Source organism: Theropithecus gelada, chromosome 14 (assembly GCF_003255815.1).
Source record: "Theropithecus gelada isolate Dixy chromosome 14, Tgel_1.0, whole genome shotgun sequence".
NCBI classification, from domain to species: Eukaryota; Metazoa; Chordata; class Mammalia; order Primates; family Cercopithecidae; genus Theropithecus; species Theropithecus gelada.
In genome coordinates, this window is record NC_037682.1 from 15496701 (window position 1) to 15512122 (window position 15422).

The following is a 15422-nucleotide window of genomic DNA, read 5'->3' on the forward strand; positions in this document are numbered from 1 at the left end:
TCCTTTTTTGCTTTCATATGAATTTTATAATAGTTTTTTCTAATTCTGTGAAAAATGACATTGATAGTTTAATAGGAATAGCATTGAATCTGTGGATTGCTTTGGGCAGTATGACCATTTTAATGATATTGATTCTTCCAATCTGTGAGCATGGAATGTTTTTTCATTTGTTTCTGTCATCTCTGATATTTTTAGCATTGTTTTGTGGTTCCCCTTATAAATATCTTTCACTTCCTTGGTTAGTTTTATTCCTAGGTATTGTATTTTTTGTGGCTGTTATAAATGGAACTGCATTCTTGATGTGGCCTCAGCTTAAACATTATTGGCCAACCTGTTTTTAAATATCCAAGGCAAGGAAACTGGGTTCCCACCTGCCTCCTCACTGTCCCTTCCAAAACTTGAGAGAAAAGACTCGACCCAGTGCTCCCTTCACTTCCTTGTTCCTAAGACTGTAGATGAGAGGATTAAGCATGGGCGTGACGATAGAGTAGAAGACAGATACCACCTTGTTGAAGTTGATGGAGGAAGTCACCTTGGTCCGGACATACATAAAGAAAAGAGTGCCATAGAAGAGGCTCACCACAGTCAGGTGAGCTGCACAGGTAGAGAAGGCCTTCCAGCGCTCAGCAACTGAGCGGATGTGCAGCAGTGTCCAGACAATGTTGCCGTAGGACGCAGCAATGACCGTAGAGGAGGCCAGTAGCACAGCCAGAGACACCAGGAAATCCACAGTCTCCTTCCAAGTGACATCTGAGCACGACAAGGCTAGCAAGGGTGAGGCATCACAGAAGAAGTGGTCGATGACATTTGGGCCACAAAATGTTAGCTGAGACATGAGGTAGATTGGCAAGATGGGTGTGAGGAAGCCTCCTAGCCAACAAGCAGCTGCCAGACAGATGCAGATGCCCCAGGACACCAAAGCCCCATAGTGGAGAGGCATACAAATGGCCACATAACGATCATAGGCCATGGCAGCCAGTAGGAAACACTCAGTTGCCCCAAGGAAGGTGAAGATGAAGAGCTGGGACAGGCAGCCAGCATAAGAAATATTCTTGCCACCATCCACCCCAATAAGACCAGCCAGCATCTTGGGCACTGTAACAGAAATGTACCAGATTTCAAGGCAAGACAAGTGTGTCAGGAAGAAATACATGGGTCTCCATAGTCGGTGGTCCAAGCCCACCACTATAATGATGGCCAAATTCTCTACCAAGGTGAACAGGTACATGGTGAGGAAGAGTATGAAGAAGAGGAGGTGTGCTTCATGAATGCCAGCAAAGCCCATCATGACAAATTCAGTGACGTGGGTCCAGTTTTTGGTATATGGCTGCATCTGTGGCAGTGAGAGCTCAGCAAACTCATAGCCTCATAGACAATGAAAGCTCAAAGAGAACCTGTGAGGTTGGAGGATGTTATAGTAAAATGCCTTTCACTTCAGAAGAAAAACATGATGTAAAGACCCTATTCTTACCCTCAAAGAATTTACAGTACATGAGGGACATGAGAAAACAAATAATATCAGTACAAAATGAAATGCACTGGCTAAGAATAAGACAGGGTACTATGGGCAGAAATAGCGGGGAAGCTCAACCAGTCTTGAGAAATCTTCCTGGAGAGAAGACTGTCTAAAGCTGAACCTGAAAAGGAAGTATAAGTTAGTGAGACAAAAGGTAGAGATAGAGAGAAGACAGAGCAAGTATAAAATTCCAGACACCAGACAGGAGACTGTGCATTTGGGAAACTTCAAGTAGAGACAGTTTACCATAGAATTCAACAGCTTGATTTCCCAAGCAAGCATACCTGGCTTCAAATAAAAGAGAACCCCACAGAGTTGTTGTGAAAATGTAAGTTAAATAATTCCTGTAAAGCACTTAGCATCATGTTTGAGTCTTGAGTCAATAAATGTCAAGGGGGAAATCTACATGCTGACTTCTCCTGGAATAATAGAGAGAGAGAAAATGACTGTTTCTGAGCCCGAGGAGTAGTAGGCTGGGGCACCATGAAGGGCCAGCAACCAAATTAAGGGAAAGGAAAAAGCTGAGCTTCAGTCTAAAGGCCACAAGGAGCCTTTAAGAATTATAAGCAGAGAAGCAATGCTATTCTTTTTACCCCTTAGAAGGGGCAGGTTTGGAGGGGAACAAGGTAAGAGGCAGAAGCAGGGCACGGTGGCTCATGCATGTAATCCCAGCACTTTGGGAGTCCAAGGCAGGCGGATCACCTGAGGTCAGGTGTTCAAGATCAGCCTGGCCAACATGGTGAAACCCTGTCTCTACTAAAAGTACAAAAGTTAGCCCAGTGTAGTGGTGGGCACCTGTAATCCCAGCTACTCAAGAGGCTGAGGCAGGAGAATCACTTGAATCGGGGGGCAGAGGTTGCAGTGAGCTGAGATCATGCCACTGCACTCTAGCCTGGGTGACAGAACGAGACTCCATGTCAAAAAAAAAAAAAAAAAAAGGAGGAGGCAGGAAGGAAGGCTGGGTTAGGAGGTTGTTGCAAGTATAGCATGGAGTGATGGTGACTTTAACTGTGGAAATGTCAGTAGGAGAGTGAACATGACTGTTAAAAGACAGAATCAACATAATTGGGTTTGGATCCATACTGCGTTTGAATTTAAGCTTCAATATCAACTTGAAATATATGATTCATGAATCCCATTCACTCATGGTCATATATTTCAAGTTGATATTGGAGCTAAATAATCCCAGTTTTTAAAAAATAGATAATACAAAAGAGTTCCCAAGAGATTACTTCCTATCTCATTTTAGAATTAAATGAGAAAATATAATATCTCCATTTTTGTGCCAGTTTTAAAATACAGCCCCAAATTCTTGAACACTCTTCCCATCCAAAAGGAGGGTCTTTGGCCATTCCCATTGAATCTGGGTTCTGTGATGGCTTAACAACAGAATAAGGTAGAAGTGATGCTGTGCCAGTTTCCAGGCCCGGGGCTTGGAAACCATCAGTTTCCTCTTCTTGCTTCTTGAAACCCAGTCGCAGTAGTGTGAGGAAGCCTATGTAGCCTGTGGAGGTGCCTAAGTGAAGAGGAACTAAGTCCTTCAGCCCTCAGCCCTGGCCAAGCTTCCACTGACAGCCAGCACCAGCGTACCAGCCAGGTGAATAAGCTGTCTGAGAAATAGACCATTCAGCCCCCATTGAGCTGGCCAAGCTGACACCAGCCTTCCCTGCTGAGCCCTCCCCAAATTAAAAATCTGTGAGCTAAATAACTGATTGTTGTTTAAACCACTAAGTTTTAGGCTGCTTTGTTATGCGGTGACATAAATAAAGCAATTCTGTCCTAGTTGTGTAACTTGGGCAAATTATTTACTGTTTCTGACCCTTTGGAGAAAAAGAAATAATGTTTTGCTACAGTCACAGATTCCTGAACTGGAATTTGAATCCAGGTTTGCCAAGGTCTAAAGCCCTTGTTCTTTCCCCTATAAATAATTAGCAAGTTCCTTCTGGCTTCAGAATTCCTGGCAATGAAAGCATGTAGAGATACAAAATCAGAAATAAACAAGTTCAAAGTTTTCAGATTTCTGCGTGCGTCTTCACCATGCCTAACATCCCCACAGTGGGAAGTCTATAAACATTGGCTTCCTCTCACATAATTGCATTGCAGCCCCAGACACTTCATGCTTCTGTTGGCTCAAGGAAATTTCAGGACGCAATTCCCTCCCATTTATCTCCTTTGCAACCTCGCTTACAATGTAGCAGCCTCCAAACAATGATCACCTTTCCCAATGGAAATACTGCACACAGATGCTCTAGAAGTTTGACTTGACTTACTGTGTTAGACAGTTTCATAGTCAAACTCTCTGAAAAATTCATTATTTTTCATAGTCATGGAGAGAATGAGATTTAGAGTCAAACAGCTCTGGGATCAAGCCCTGCGTCTACAATTTACTAGCTCGGTTGTGTCATCTATAAATTCTTACTATTATTTCTAAATCTTACCTGTCCTTTCAGCTGTGACTCAAGTTTGATAGTCCTGTCTTCACTAGGAAGCCTCTTTCCTTACCTCATTCCTCCAAACTTGTATGCAGGTCAAGCAAACAAATGCACAGGGCACCTGTTCTGACCTAGGAACCACAGTGGAGGGTACAGATGCCCCCAGCCTCTACTCCAGGGCCTGCTACAGAGCAGGTACCCCCAACATCCATCCTGAGGCCTGGTGCACAGCAGGTGCCCCCAGCATCCACCCTGGGGCCTGGTACAGACCAGGGGCCTGGTACAAAGCAAGTGCCCCAAGCATCTATCTCAGGGCCTGGCACAGAGCAGGTGCCCCAGCACCCACCCTGGGACCTTGTACAGATGCCCCCGAACATCCACTCTGTGGCCTGGTACAGAGCAGATGCTCCAGCATCCACCCTGGGACCTTGTACAGATGCCCCCGAACATCCACCCTGGGGTCTGGTACAGAGCAGGTGCCCCAGCATCAACCCTGGGGCCTAGTACTGAGCAGGTGCTCCAGCATCCACCCTGGGGCCTGATACAGATGCCCTCCCAGCACCCACCCTGGGACCTTGTACAGATGCCCCCCCAACATCCACTCTGGGGCCTGATACAGAGCCCCCCACCCTGCAACATCCACCCTGGGGCCTGATACAGATGCCCTCACAACATCCACCCTGAGGTCTGGTACAGAGCAGGTGCCCCAGCATCCACCCTGGAGCCTGATACAGATGCCCCCCCTAACATCCACCATGGAGCCTGGTACAGAGCAGGTATTACTTTTTAATACTTTCAGATCTCTGATCCATGGCTTAGAGAGAGGGCGCCAGAACCTGTGGGCTTTGTATCAGGCCCAAATTAGCTACATTGAAAGGGTCTGCTCTTGTTTCTCAAAAACTGAAGGAGGAGTAAAGAAGTAGGATACAAGAGAAAAGGAGAGAGGGAGAGCCAAGGGCTAACTTTCTATCCCCTTGCATCCAGGCAGTGATGCATTTCACCTGTGGACTGAGACTTTTTAAGAACAGGAGTGTCTTCCCCACTATCTCTTTCCCCATCACAGAGCCAAGAGCTGGCAGGATCCTAGATCCCTGAGGAAAACCACTCACTTCTTCCTGGAGCAGGGGTTACCCAACATTTTCTGTAACGGATCAGATTTAAATAGTTTCAGCTTTAGGAGCCACAGGCAGTTTCTGCCACACATTCTTCTCTGTGGGTTTGTTTGTTTTTGCAACTCTTTAAAATGTAAAACCCTTTCTTAGCTCATGGGCCATACACAAACAGGCTACAAGCTGGATTTGGACCATGGGCTGTAATTTGCCAATCCCTGCCCTTGACTCACACAGGACTGTCACACGAGCGAAAAAGAACACCACCTTACTGTGTTAAGCAGTAGTTACCCTACTTTATGGACACACATACCACCTATGCCACCACCAAGCAGCCAAACTGTCCCCAAATTATCTGTTGTCTCTTGTTCTGCAGAGAAATGGGGGATGGGGGACAACTGATATCCGGGGTTTGGTTGGACACGCATGAGCAATTGCACCTGCACTGAAGCCCAGTGAGTCCTTATTGCTCCCCCTAGCCTAATGCTAATTAACAAACTGCAAGGGAACCTTTTCTTGAATTCCAAATCAGAAACCCAAAATCTAAACTGAATGATTCTAGAAAAATGCTTGAATCTCCATCAGCTCTTCCTCTACTTCCTGACACTCAATTGCATTCTTTGAGAGACTCAAGAAATGAATTCAAGTTGTCAAATAGATTGGATTGATACATGGAGAACAACATTCAAAGAGTTTAAATGAATAAAATAATTTTTTAAATGTCTCATTACTTCTTTTGCTAGTGTATATTAATGCACATTCATTCATTAAAAAGATTAAGAGAATACTCGCTTTGGCAGCATATATACTAAAACTGAAATGATACAGAGAAGATTGGCATGGTCCCTGCATGAGAATGACACACAAATTTGTGAAGCATTCCATATTTTTTTCTTTTTGATACAGAGTCTCACTCTGTTGCCCAGGCTGGAGTGAAGTTGTGCAATCTTGGCTCACTGCAACCTCCGCCTCCCAAGTTCCAGTGAGTCTCCTCCCTCAGCCTCCCGAGTAGCTTGGATTTCAGGCACATGCCACCACATCCAGCTAATTTTTGTGTTTTTAAGAGAGACAGGATTTCACCATATTGGCCTGGCTGGTCTCGAACTCCTGACCTCAAATGATCCACTCACCTCGACCTCCCACAGTGCGGGGATTATAGGCATGAGCCACCATGCCCAGCCACGTTCCATATTTTTAACAAACCTGCACATGTACCCCCTGAATATAAAAGTTGGAAAAAAAATAAAAAGATTGAGAGAGAGAATCTCACAGCTATCTAACTCCTGGAAATTTTTGAACCTATTAATTTGTTAACTCAGTGAAGTGGTTTATCCACAGTTCTATGCCTGCCAGTTCCTCATTCAAGCATTCTTCAAGGAGACCCTGAGTGCCAGGCATGGTACTAGGCATCAGGCCTCTAACCCAAAATGAGTTGCAAGTCCTGCCTTTTAAGAACCGTGTCTTTTAGGAAAGATAGAGAAGTACTCAAGGGTTAGGACAGAGATGTGATGAGCTAACTGCAATGTGTCTGGTAGAACAAAGTAGGGGGCAGTGAAGTTGGCATAGAAGGAAGACAGGACAGGTAAGATCAAGAAACAATTTCCCAATTAAATCGCACTGAGGGTGGGGGACGGTGGAAAGAAGGCAATCCTTAACTGACAAAACCAAGTGCAGAGGAGGGAGGGGGAGGCTCCCCAGCAAGCCAGGGGGGAGGCAGGTGGAAGTAGCTAATATGCCCAGAGGAATCGTTAGAAGAGGTTGTGAGGTCCACGGAGAGAGTCAGGAGAGCATAGTGGTTAAGGTTACATTCAGGCATTAGACCACCTGATGCCTTCAAATCTCAGCTCTACCACCTTCTAACTGTATTCAAATGAAAGCAACCTAGATGGGAGGCAATGCCTAACCCAACAATGAATTTCTGATGGAATCATTTAAGACATCAGAGACAAGTCTAATGAGAAACTATTTCTGAACAAAAGTTTCAGAGCATCCAAATTCTACTCCTCTTCTCCCCTGCCCCAACACTTCTTCGGGTCATGTGTTGGTAGAAAGATGAGCTTCTCTCAAAAAAAAGGAGAAAGGAGTGCGGGCCCGGTGGCTCAGGCCTGTAATACCAACACTTTGGGAGGCGGGCAGATCACAAGGTCAAGAAATCGAGACCATCCTGGCCAACATGGTGAAACCCCGTCTCTACTAAAAATACAAAAATTAGCTGGGCGTGGTGGTGGGCGCCTGTAGGACACGCCCTACAGTAGCTGGGCAGGGCGCCCCAGCTACTCAGGAGGCTGAAGCAGGAGAATCACTTGAACCCGGAAGGCGGAGGTTGCAGTGAGCCGAGATGGCGCCACTGCACTCCAGCCTGGTGACAGAGCAAGACTCCGTCTCAAGAAAAAAAAAAAAAAAAAGAAAGAAAGAAAGAAAGAAAGGGTCATTTATGGAGCCCCTCCCATGGGCTAGATTCTGATGAGCTGATATTATCTCACTTCATCCCCACAATACTGTGCTATGATCCTATGAACTATTCCTGATATAGAGGTGTTATTTGTCTTAGTTTTCATGCAATTGAAATAACTGAAGGCTCAGAGAGACTGTAAGTAACTTGCACAAGATCAAAGAACTACATGGCACAGAGAAGAGCCAAACCCCAGAGCTTCTGACAAAAAAAGCCCGTGCTTTCCCTCCACACCGTGCCATTTTCCTCTGCCATTTCATTTCACCCGATGACGACGTGCCTGCAACCCTGGCTCCCTGCCCTGACTCGGAGGTTAATTTCCCTGCAGCTCAGAGCCCCGCCAAGGCTGGAGGAATATCCCACAGGCTCCAGTGAGCTGCAAAGCACAGTCACACTCCCAGGGCTATTAACAGCATCCGCTTCCTCTCCAGGGTTCAGGGAACTTTATCCGCCAAGTGTCATGCAGGGAAAAAGCGGTCAACCGGAGAGGAGAGGGTCACACTAAATAAGGAGAAAGGCCGCACAGGAACTTGGCCCAATTTGATGTCCTCAAAAGATAGTGCTCCCTGGCTAAGATTTTCCCTAACAAACATGGAAAAACAGTTTGAAGCCCATGCACAAAAATTAAAACTTGGTTCCTGCAGCTATTTGCTTGTGCAGCTACATGACAAGCCTGGTGAGAGAGGCTGGATTTCTCCCTCTTTCAGTTCTCTCCACCTGGCATCTAGGGGACTGGTCCCAAAAAGTGAAAGGAACTGGAAAATAAACTTACTAAGATCCAGGAAATGATTTCATAAAAACAGCCAACAAACCAAGGTGAGCAGGCACAGCGGGTAGGTGTCATGAGACAGACAGCGGGGCTAGGAGATGCCCAGGATGAAGCCCAGAGACCTGCTCTCTGATTCCTCTTGGGTCCAGCTCATCGCATGCCTGCTTCCCCACTACCACTGCAACGTGACAGCAGCAGCACATCTCATTTTCCAACATGCAGACAGCCCCCTGTGGTAACAGCACGGTCTCTGAAATCAGTAGAGCTGCATTTGACCCTACCTCCGTCAGACCGTAGCTGTGAGCTTGAGACTTTGTGAGTTTGATCTTGCTGAGCCTCAGTGTCTTCATCTTCAAATGGGGAGGATAACATGTACATTGCTGGGCTGGACCAAAGATGGAAGGAGACGGCATTAAGGGAAAGTAGGGCTTTTGCTCCTTTTGCTCCCTCTACCATCTCTGTGTGGCTTCCTCCTGCACTTCCTTCAATTCCCTGCACAAGGCCACCTTAACAGAGAGGCCCTTTCTGACCACCTATCTGAAAACGCAATTCCTTTCACTCTCTGACTCTCTTCCCCGTTTGATTTTTTGCGTCACAGCCTCATTGCCATCTGGTAGATATTTGTTTATCTGTAACATCACGCACACACACACACATACACACACATTCATGCAAAAGGAAGCTCCTTGAAGATAGTGCCTTTGTTTGTTTGTTCATCACTGTATTGCCAATGCCAAAAGAGTCACTGGCATGTAGTCTACACGCAATAAATATATAGTGATGTAATAAAAGGATGGTTGCATGCTCCTGGCATCCTGCTGACCCAGCGTACTTAGTTTCCTTTCCATTTCTAGCTACCTGTGTTCAAAGAAATTGAAAGAAAAGGAAGTTCACCAATACTTACAGAAAAGTCAATCAATTTGGGTGTTGTCCATGCGATTACTGCCAATGGACTATAAGACTGACAATGCCTGCAGGAATGACGTATGGTATATCTGGAGCAGCCTGCTCTCATGGCCTTGGGTGGGAGGCAAACTGAATTTATTTCTACATATAATTTCTTTTTCTTAGCTACAGAATTTAATTTTAAATTTCCCAGAAAGCTGTACTCTATCAGCTGTTTTCAAACTCTGTTCCACCAAGTCCTAGATTTGCTTAGTTGCCAGGTAGCTGGGAAGATGAAGGGACCTAGCATGTGGGACTCTCAAAAGCCCTGCTTCAACCAGCTAGTAAGTGACAGAGTCCAGATGAGAATCCAGCCCAGTGTGACTCCAGAGCCCGCCATCTTTCCATCATACCACCTCCCCAGGGAGGCTGATATTCCTAAAATAAAACCTGATTAACTGGGTACTTCTGTCATTATTCCAGGGGCTTCAATACTGAGCACATACAATCTGTTCCTCAAAGCTACTGATATATAGTCTCCCTATGATGGGAACAAATGGGAAATAGAGGTATACGAAAATAAGTGGGAGGCTTCTCCAGCCATATATATGACAGAGATCCCAGACCCAAACCAAGTGAGAGAGTCCACCATGGCAGACAGGAACCAAGGTGAGAATCAAGCTTTCTGAGCTTCTAGCTCCTAATCTCCAGGCAGGAATAACACCTATTCTTGTTGTCTCTCAGAACATTCTGTGAATTGATGGGATAGTGGATGTTCAGGTTCTTTGAAACTTGAAAGTTACACTCTGGTAAAACCTGTTTACTCTTTTGCTTCTATTGCTTATGGACTATGTGATGACCACAGAATTTCAATAAAGGGACAGCATGGGAATGGCCATCTGGTAGGACTCTGGGAATCGTCATGAAGCTGCCCTGGAATAACAAAAGCAAATTGATTTTCTTTAGATTGTAGGTTTATTTGAGGTGGCTTGAGGAGGCAAATAGAGATGAAGGAGAACTAAAACCCCACAAAGTCTCTTGGCACCCCTACTCTATATGAGCTTAAGCAAATCAGTTGAATTCTGTGCGCCTCCATTTTCTCACTTGAAAACTGAGTTGATATTTAAAACCACAATGACTCTGTAAAAGAGCTTTTGGGCTGGGCGCAATGGCTCACACCTGTAATCCCAGCACTTTGCGAGGCCGAGGTGGGTGGATCACTTGAGGTCAGGAGTTCAAGACCAGCCTGGCCAACATGGTGAAATCCTGTCTCTACTGAAAATACAAAAACTAGCCAGGCATGATGGCACACACATGGCAATCCCAGCTACTCAGGAGGCTGAGGAAGAATTGCTTGAACCTAGGAGGTGGAGGTTGCAGTGAGCTGATATCATACCACTGCACTCCAGCCTAGGTGACAGAATGAGATTCTGACTCAAAAAATAAAAATAAATAAAATAATTTTAAAACTAAATTTAAAAAAATTTTTTTAAAAGAGGTTTTGAACAAAAAAAAAATGAGATTACAAACTGGGAAAACTCTGAAGCAAAGATCGGGCTATACAGAAGTCAGGAATCATACCTCTAGATTTGGTATCCATTTGATTGGTAACATTCCTTCCATACACCACACCTAGGGTGCTCTTCGGATATGGGCCTCTAGAGGAGCCACATACCTGCCTCCCACTGCTTCTCTAGTTTCCTAGTGTCTTCTCTGGCTGAAGCACCAAGGCCAAGCATACCCAGAACCTTGGAACTGGTGGCCAGGACAGGTTATTGAATCCTACTGAGGAACAGAGACCCCAAATTCAAGGATCACAGCTTCTCTGAACCAAAGGGAGAGGGCACAGATCTGCCACTGGCTGAACTGGAAAGAGAAGAAACAAGAATTGTCGCTGGCTATAAGATGCCTCATACTCCACGTATGTGCCTATAACTCCCCTGGGGGTGACCCATGGGACCAGTTCTCCATGGAGGTTTAAAGCTCTCAGACAACAAAGAAAAGAAAACAATAAATTATGAAAAACTTTGTCCCAGAGGGTATGCAGAAGCTACGTGGGAGTCCCAAATCTGTAGATTAGGATGACGGATGCCTCAGAGTGGGGGATGAGGGGCCAACCAGCGAAGATTCCATGACAGCTAGACTCTTTGCCAAGGTCTCTGGCTCCAAACTATTCTAGAATATGGTGACACGAAATCTACAGAGTTCAGATTTATCACGGATGCAGTGAGGCCTTCCTCATTAGAGAGGGTCAGATTATCACCATCCACCTACCTGTCCCCTATCCCCACTCTTGGAAAATAATCTGCAACGATAACACCAGACATTACTGAGTAACCACTCTGGGCCAGGCTCTGTGCAATACAGATGTGAAGTACCAGCTTCAACCCTTAAGGAGCTTACAATTCCATAGAGGCTGTGACTTAGGGTCACTTTTATCCTGAATGTTACTGTGCCAAATTGCCTTCCTTTCAAAGAGTTACTCTGGGGCATCTGATGATTGTTTACAGACTGGGCAATTGTTTTTCCCAAAAGGGAAATACGGTGTTATTTCAATATAAAGCAAAAAGAACATCAGAGATGGTGAGTATCCACTATGTTTGATCACAGAAGGCAGCCGGACCAAAGCTGGCAAAGCCCAAAGGCAATATAGATGACTTGTTCTTTAACACATCCTCAATGCATACGATCATTTTCTTTGATCCTATGTCCAGCCTTAATGTTTCAGGTGCAAATATCTTGTCTTCCCAACTAAACAATAAAGATCTTTTACGACAGGGCCGTGTCTTATATTTTCTGCATTCCCAAAGAGCCTAGTGTAGTACTGCTCTGTGTAAAACATCATAGACTTGTGATAAAAGAAAAACTTTAGCTGAATTAAATTTAAAGGAGTTTAGTTGAGCAATGAACAATTCGTGAATTGGGCAACCCCCAGAATCACAGCAGATTCACAGAGACTCTGGGGTGCCTCGTGATCAGAACAAATGTGTAGACAAAAAAGGTAAAGTGACATACAGAAATCGGAAGTGAGGTACAGAAACAGTGAGATTGGTTACAGCTCAGCGTTTGCCTTATTTGAACGCAGTAACATTCAGCAGTCTGTGAGTGGTTAAAGTATGGCCGCTAAGATTAGCCAACGCTCAGCTATTGTTACAGGTGCACACTAGTAAGTTGTGTTTTCAATTTTATGTATTATGACGATGAGGTCTACAAAATTGTATATAATTCTCATTCCACCATAATCTATTACGCTAGGTTACAGCTCATCCACGAGGACTCAGCTGTAGAAGTACCGGAGTCCTTCTCGGGCCATATTTAGTTTGCTTTAACACTTGGACTTGAATCCTACATAAGCCCCTTCATAGACTTGCTACCTCTCTAAAATTAGGAAAATAAAACTACACGACAAGGATGTAGTCAGAGATAAATAAGGAAACAAAGTTGAGGGCTTTGTCCACCTGACAGTAGACATAAGATCGTTATATCACGACACTTCAGCCTGCTCGAGGCAGGAAGGATGTTGAACCATGCCGTATCTGCATTCCCACTCAATGGAAAAACCTCTTTGCAGCTCTGACCCAATCTGTCAATGACTCTCCCTCTGCAAATCTAAAAAATAAAAAAAAATTTAAATTTAAAAATCCTCTTCTGCACTCACATGTGAGGCTGATCGAAAACAACTAGGAAGAACATTATGTCCGCAGGCCAAGGACATTCAGAGGGAAACAGCCACCTGGAGAACAAAGGAAACCGAGGCAAACTCCAAACCTCTGCTCTCCAGCCCAGGCCCCACTGGTTCCTGCCTTTCTCCTCTCCTTTCACCTTCTGAAATACCATGTCCCTCTGGCTTTACAGCGTAAACCAGTCCAGCGTTGACAGCTCCTTGAGTGTTACCACTCTATCTGTTGTCCCAGTTTCACATCACAAAAGTTCAGAAACTGAGCAATTAAAGGCAGAATTCTCCTCTGTGTGTGAAAGTAATAAGAGAGGCTTCGAATGATCATATTCCTATTATTTTCCTCTGGCCCAAGGAATCAAATATCCCAAACCTAGAAACCGGGACGCATTGGAGGAGGGGCTACAGAACCAACACTGGCAAAGGAAGGACACAGACTAGAGCAAAAAGCCAAGAGCCTTCACCACTCCTCTGAGAAGAGATTTGAAATCATTCGTTGTACTTCCAATTGTAATATATTATGATGATGAGGTCTACAAGATCATATATAAATCTCATTCCACAGTAGAGGCTCAATCTCAACACGATGTTTTTCAGCCTTAACAGCACTCAGAAACAGAGTCTGGCATAGTATTTTTTGCAGGCATTTCCTTTCATTGTATTTTTATCATGAAATAATTGAACTTTATACGCAAGAAGGAACATAATATAATGTTTACTACTGTCCAACTTTATCAATTATTAACTTTTGGCAATATTTATTCCACATCCTTTTTTGTAAAAGTATGATTGATAGACTGAGAGACGCACAGACATATATATATTTACAGATGATGATGATGATAATGATGAAGATAGATAAATCAATGATAGAGATAAAAATGTAGATATAGTTGAGGCCTTCTCTTTGTTTTCAGTCCCATCACCCTTGCACCCTCCCCACCTCTTCAGAATTAACCAATATGGTAAATTCAGTATTTATCATGCTCACAAATGATTCATACTATTTGTTATCCATGAATATTATTTTTTTTGCATATTTTAAAATAGGTATAGTGGATTAACCTCTATACTTTGCAATTTGCTTTCTTCTTAGAGCATTGGTTTTAATATTTTTATGTTGATACTTGCAGCTCTAGCTCATTCATTTTAATTTCCATGTATATTCTGTTGTATTTTTTAAAACTATATACTTATTCATTCTCTCAGTAGGCATTGAAGGTGTATCTAATTTTCTACTATTCCTCACAATAAACATTCTCATGACTGGTCTCATTGTGCGCATCTGCAAAAGTCTGTCTGAAGGAGTGGTTCTCAAAGTGTGGTCACCTGCAGCAGCAGCATCACCTGGGATATGTTGGAAATGCAAATCCGCTCCTTCCTCAGACCTACTGAACCAGAAACTCTGGGAGTGGGGTCTAGCAGTATGTGCTTTAACAAATCCTCCAGGTGATTCTGAATCAAGCTAAAGTTTGAGAACTGCTGCTTGAGGGTGACCTAAATAAACACATCTCACATCACTAAACAATGCTGAATTGCTCTCCAAAGGGGTGACCCCAACTATATTGCCATCTGCAGTGTCTGAGAGTTACCACATTTCTCATACAAAACCAGCACGATGTAATTGCAACCCTCTGACAGTTTCAGCCATCTGTGGGTTAGGCATCTTGTCAAATGTTTATCGGCCAAATAGATTCCCGTTCTTGTGCACTTTCATTTTTCTACTGAGTAGTTTTTAACCATTTTTTAGTAATTTGTAGACATTATTTGTGTTTTCTAAAAACTCATAGTCTGTTTTATAATCAATATGTTCTTGGTCTTCAACTTTGTCTATATTGAGTTTGCTGTTGTTGTTGTTTTCATTTGACAGCTTCACGTTTTATGTAGTAAAATGTACAAATCTTTTCCTGTATGGCTTGTGCTTTTGCGCCTTGACTAAAATGTATTCTAAAAAAATGTTTAGGTTTTGATTTTTATACTCAGTCTTTAACGCAACTGGACTTGATCTTTGTGTATGCTAAGTAGATATTTAAATTTAGGGGCTTTTTCCATATTGATAATATCTTTCTCCATCAACTGGTAATGTCACCTCACATAAATCCAGATATTCAAGATATTTAACACCATGTGTGTTGACCAAGATTTAGTTCTTAATATTACTTACGTATATATATTTTCTTTATTCAGTGATAAATCTTGCTAGGGCTTGCCTATTTCATTATTTTCCTTTTTTCCAAGAAAAAACTTTTGGTTTTGTATCTTCTCTAATTTTCTACTTCATTCATTTCTGCTCTTATATTTATTATCTCCTTCCTTCCACTTTCATAGACTGCTTCATTGTTCTTTTAAAGCTATTTTTAATATAATACAACACATTTATTTTCATTTTTTGTTTCTAATAAATACAATTAAGCTATATATTTACCTGGAGACACCACTTTAATTAGATCACTCAAATATTTATACATTTATTATTGTTCAGTTATAAATATGTTATTAACATGGTATTTATTTCTTCTTTAATTCATGAGTTATTCAGAGTGTCATTCTTCAGTTTCCTGATAAGTAAGAGGAGAAAGAGAG

General features: G+C 43.3%; 1 protein-coding gene and 1 non-coding gene across 2 annotated transcripts; one reads left to right on the forward strand and one right to left on the reverse strand.

Annotated features, from left to right (window-relative positions):
• Positions 1–360: 360 nt before the first annotated feature.
• LOC112607205 (olfactory receptor 6Q1) lies at positions 361–1350 on the reverse strand. Its single transcript, XM_025358328.1, has one exon. It carries the CDS (start codon positions 1331–1333, stop codon positions 380–382), a length of 954 nt encoding a protein of 317 aa, XP_025214113.1. The 5' UTR covers positions 1334–1350; the 3' UTR covers positions 361–379.
• Positions 1351–5841: 4491 nt separating this feature from the next.
• Positions 5842–5948, forward strand: LOC112607559. The gene has a single exon (XR_003115879.1). It is a non-coding gene; the product is annotated as a U6 spliceosomal RNA (small nuclear RNA).
• The last annotated feature ends 9474 nt before the right edge of the window (positions 5949–15422 follow it).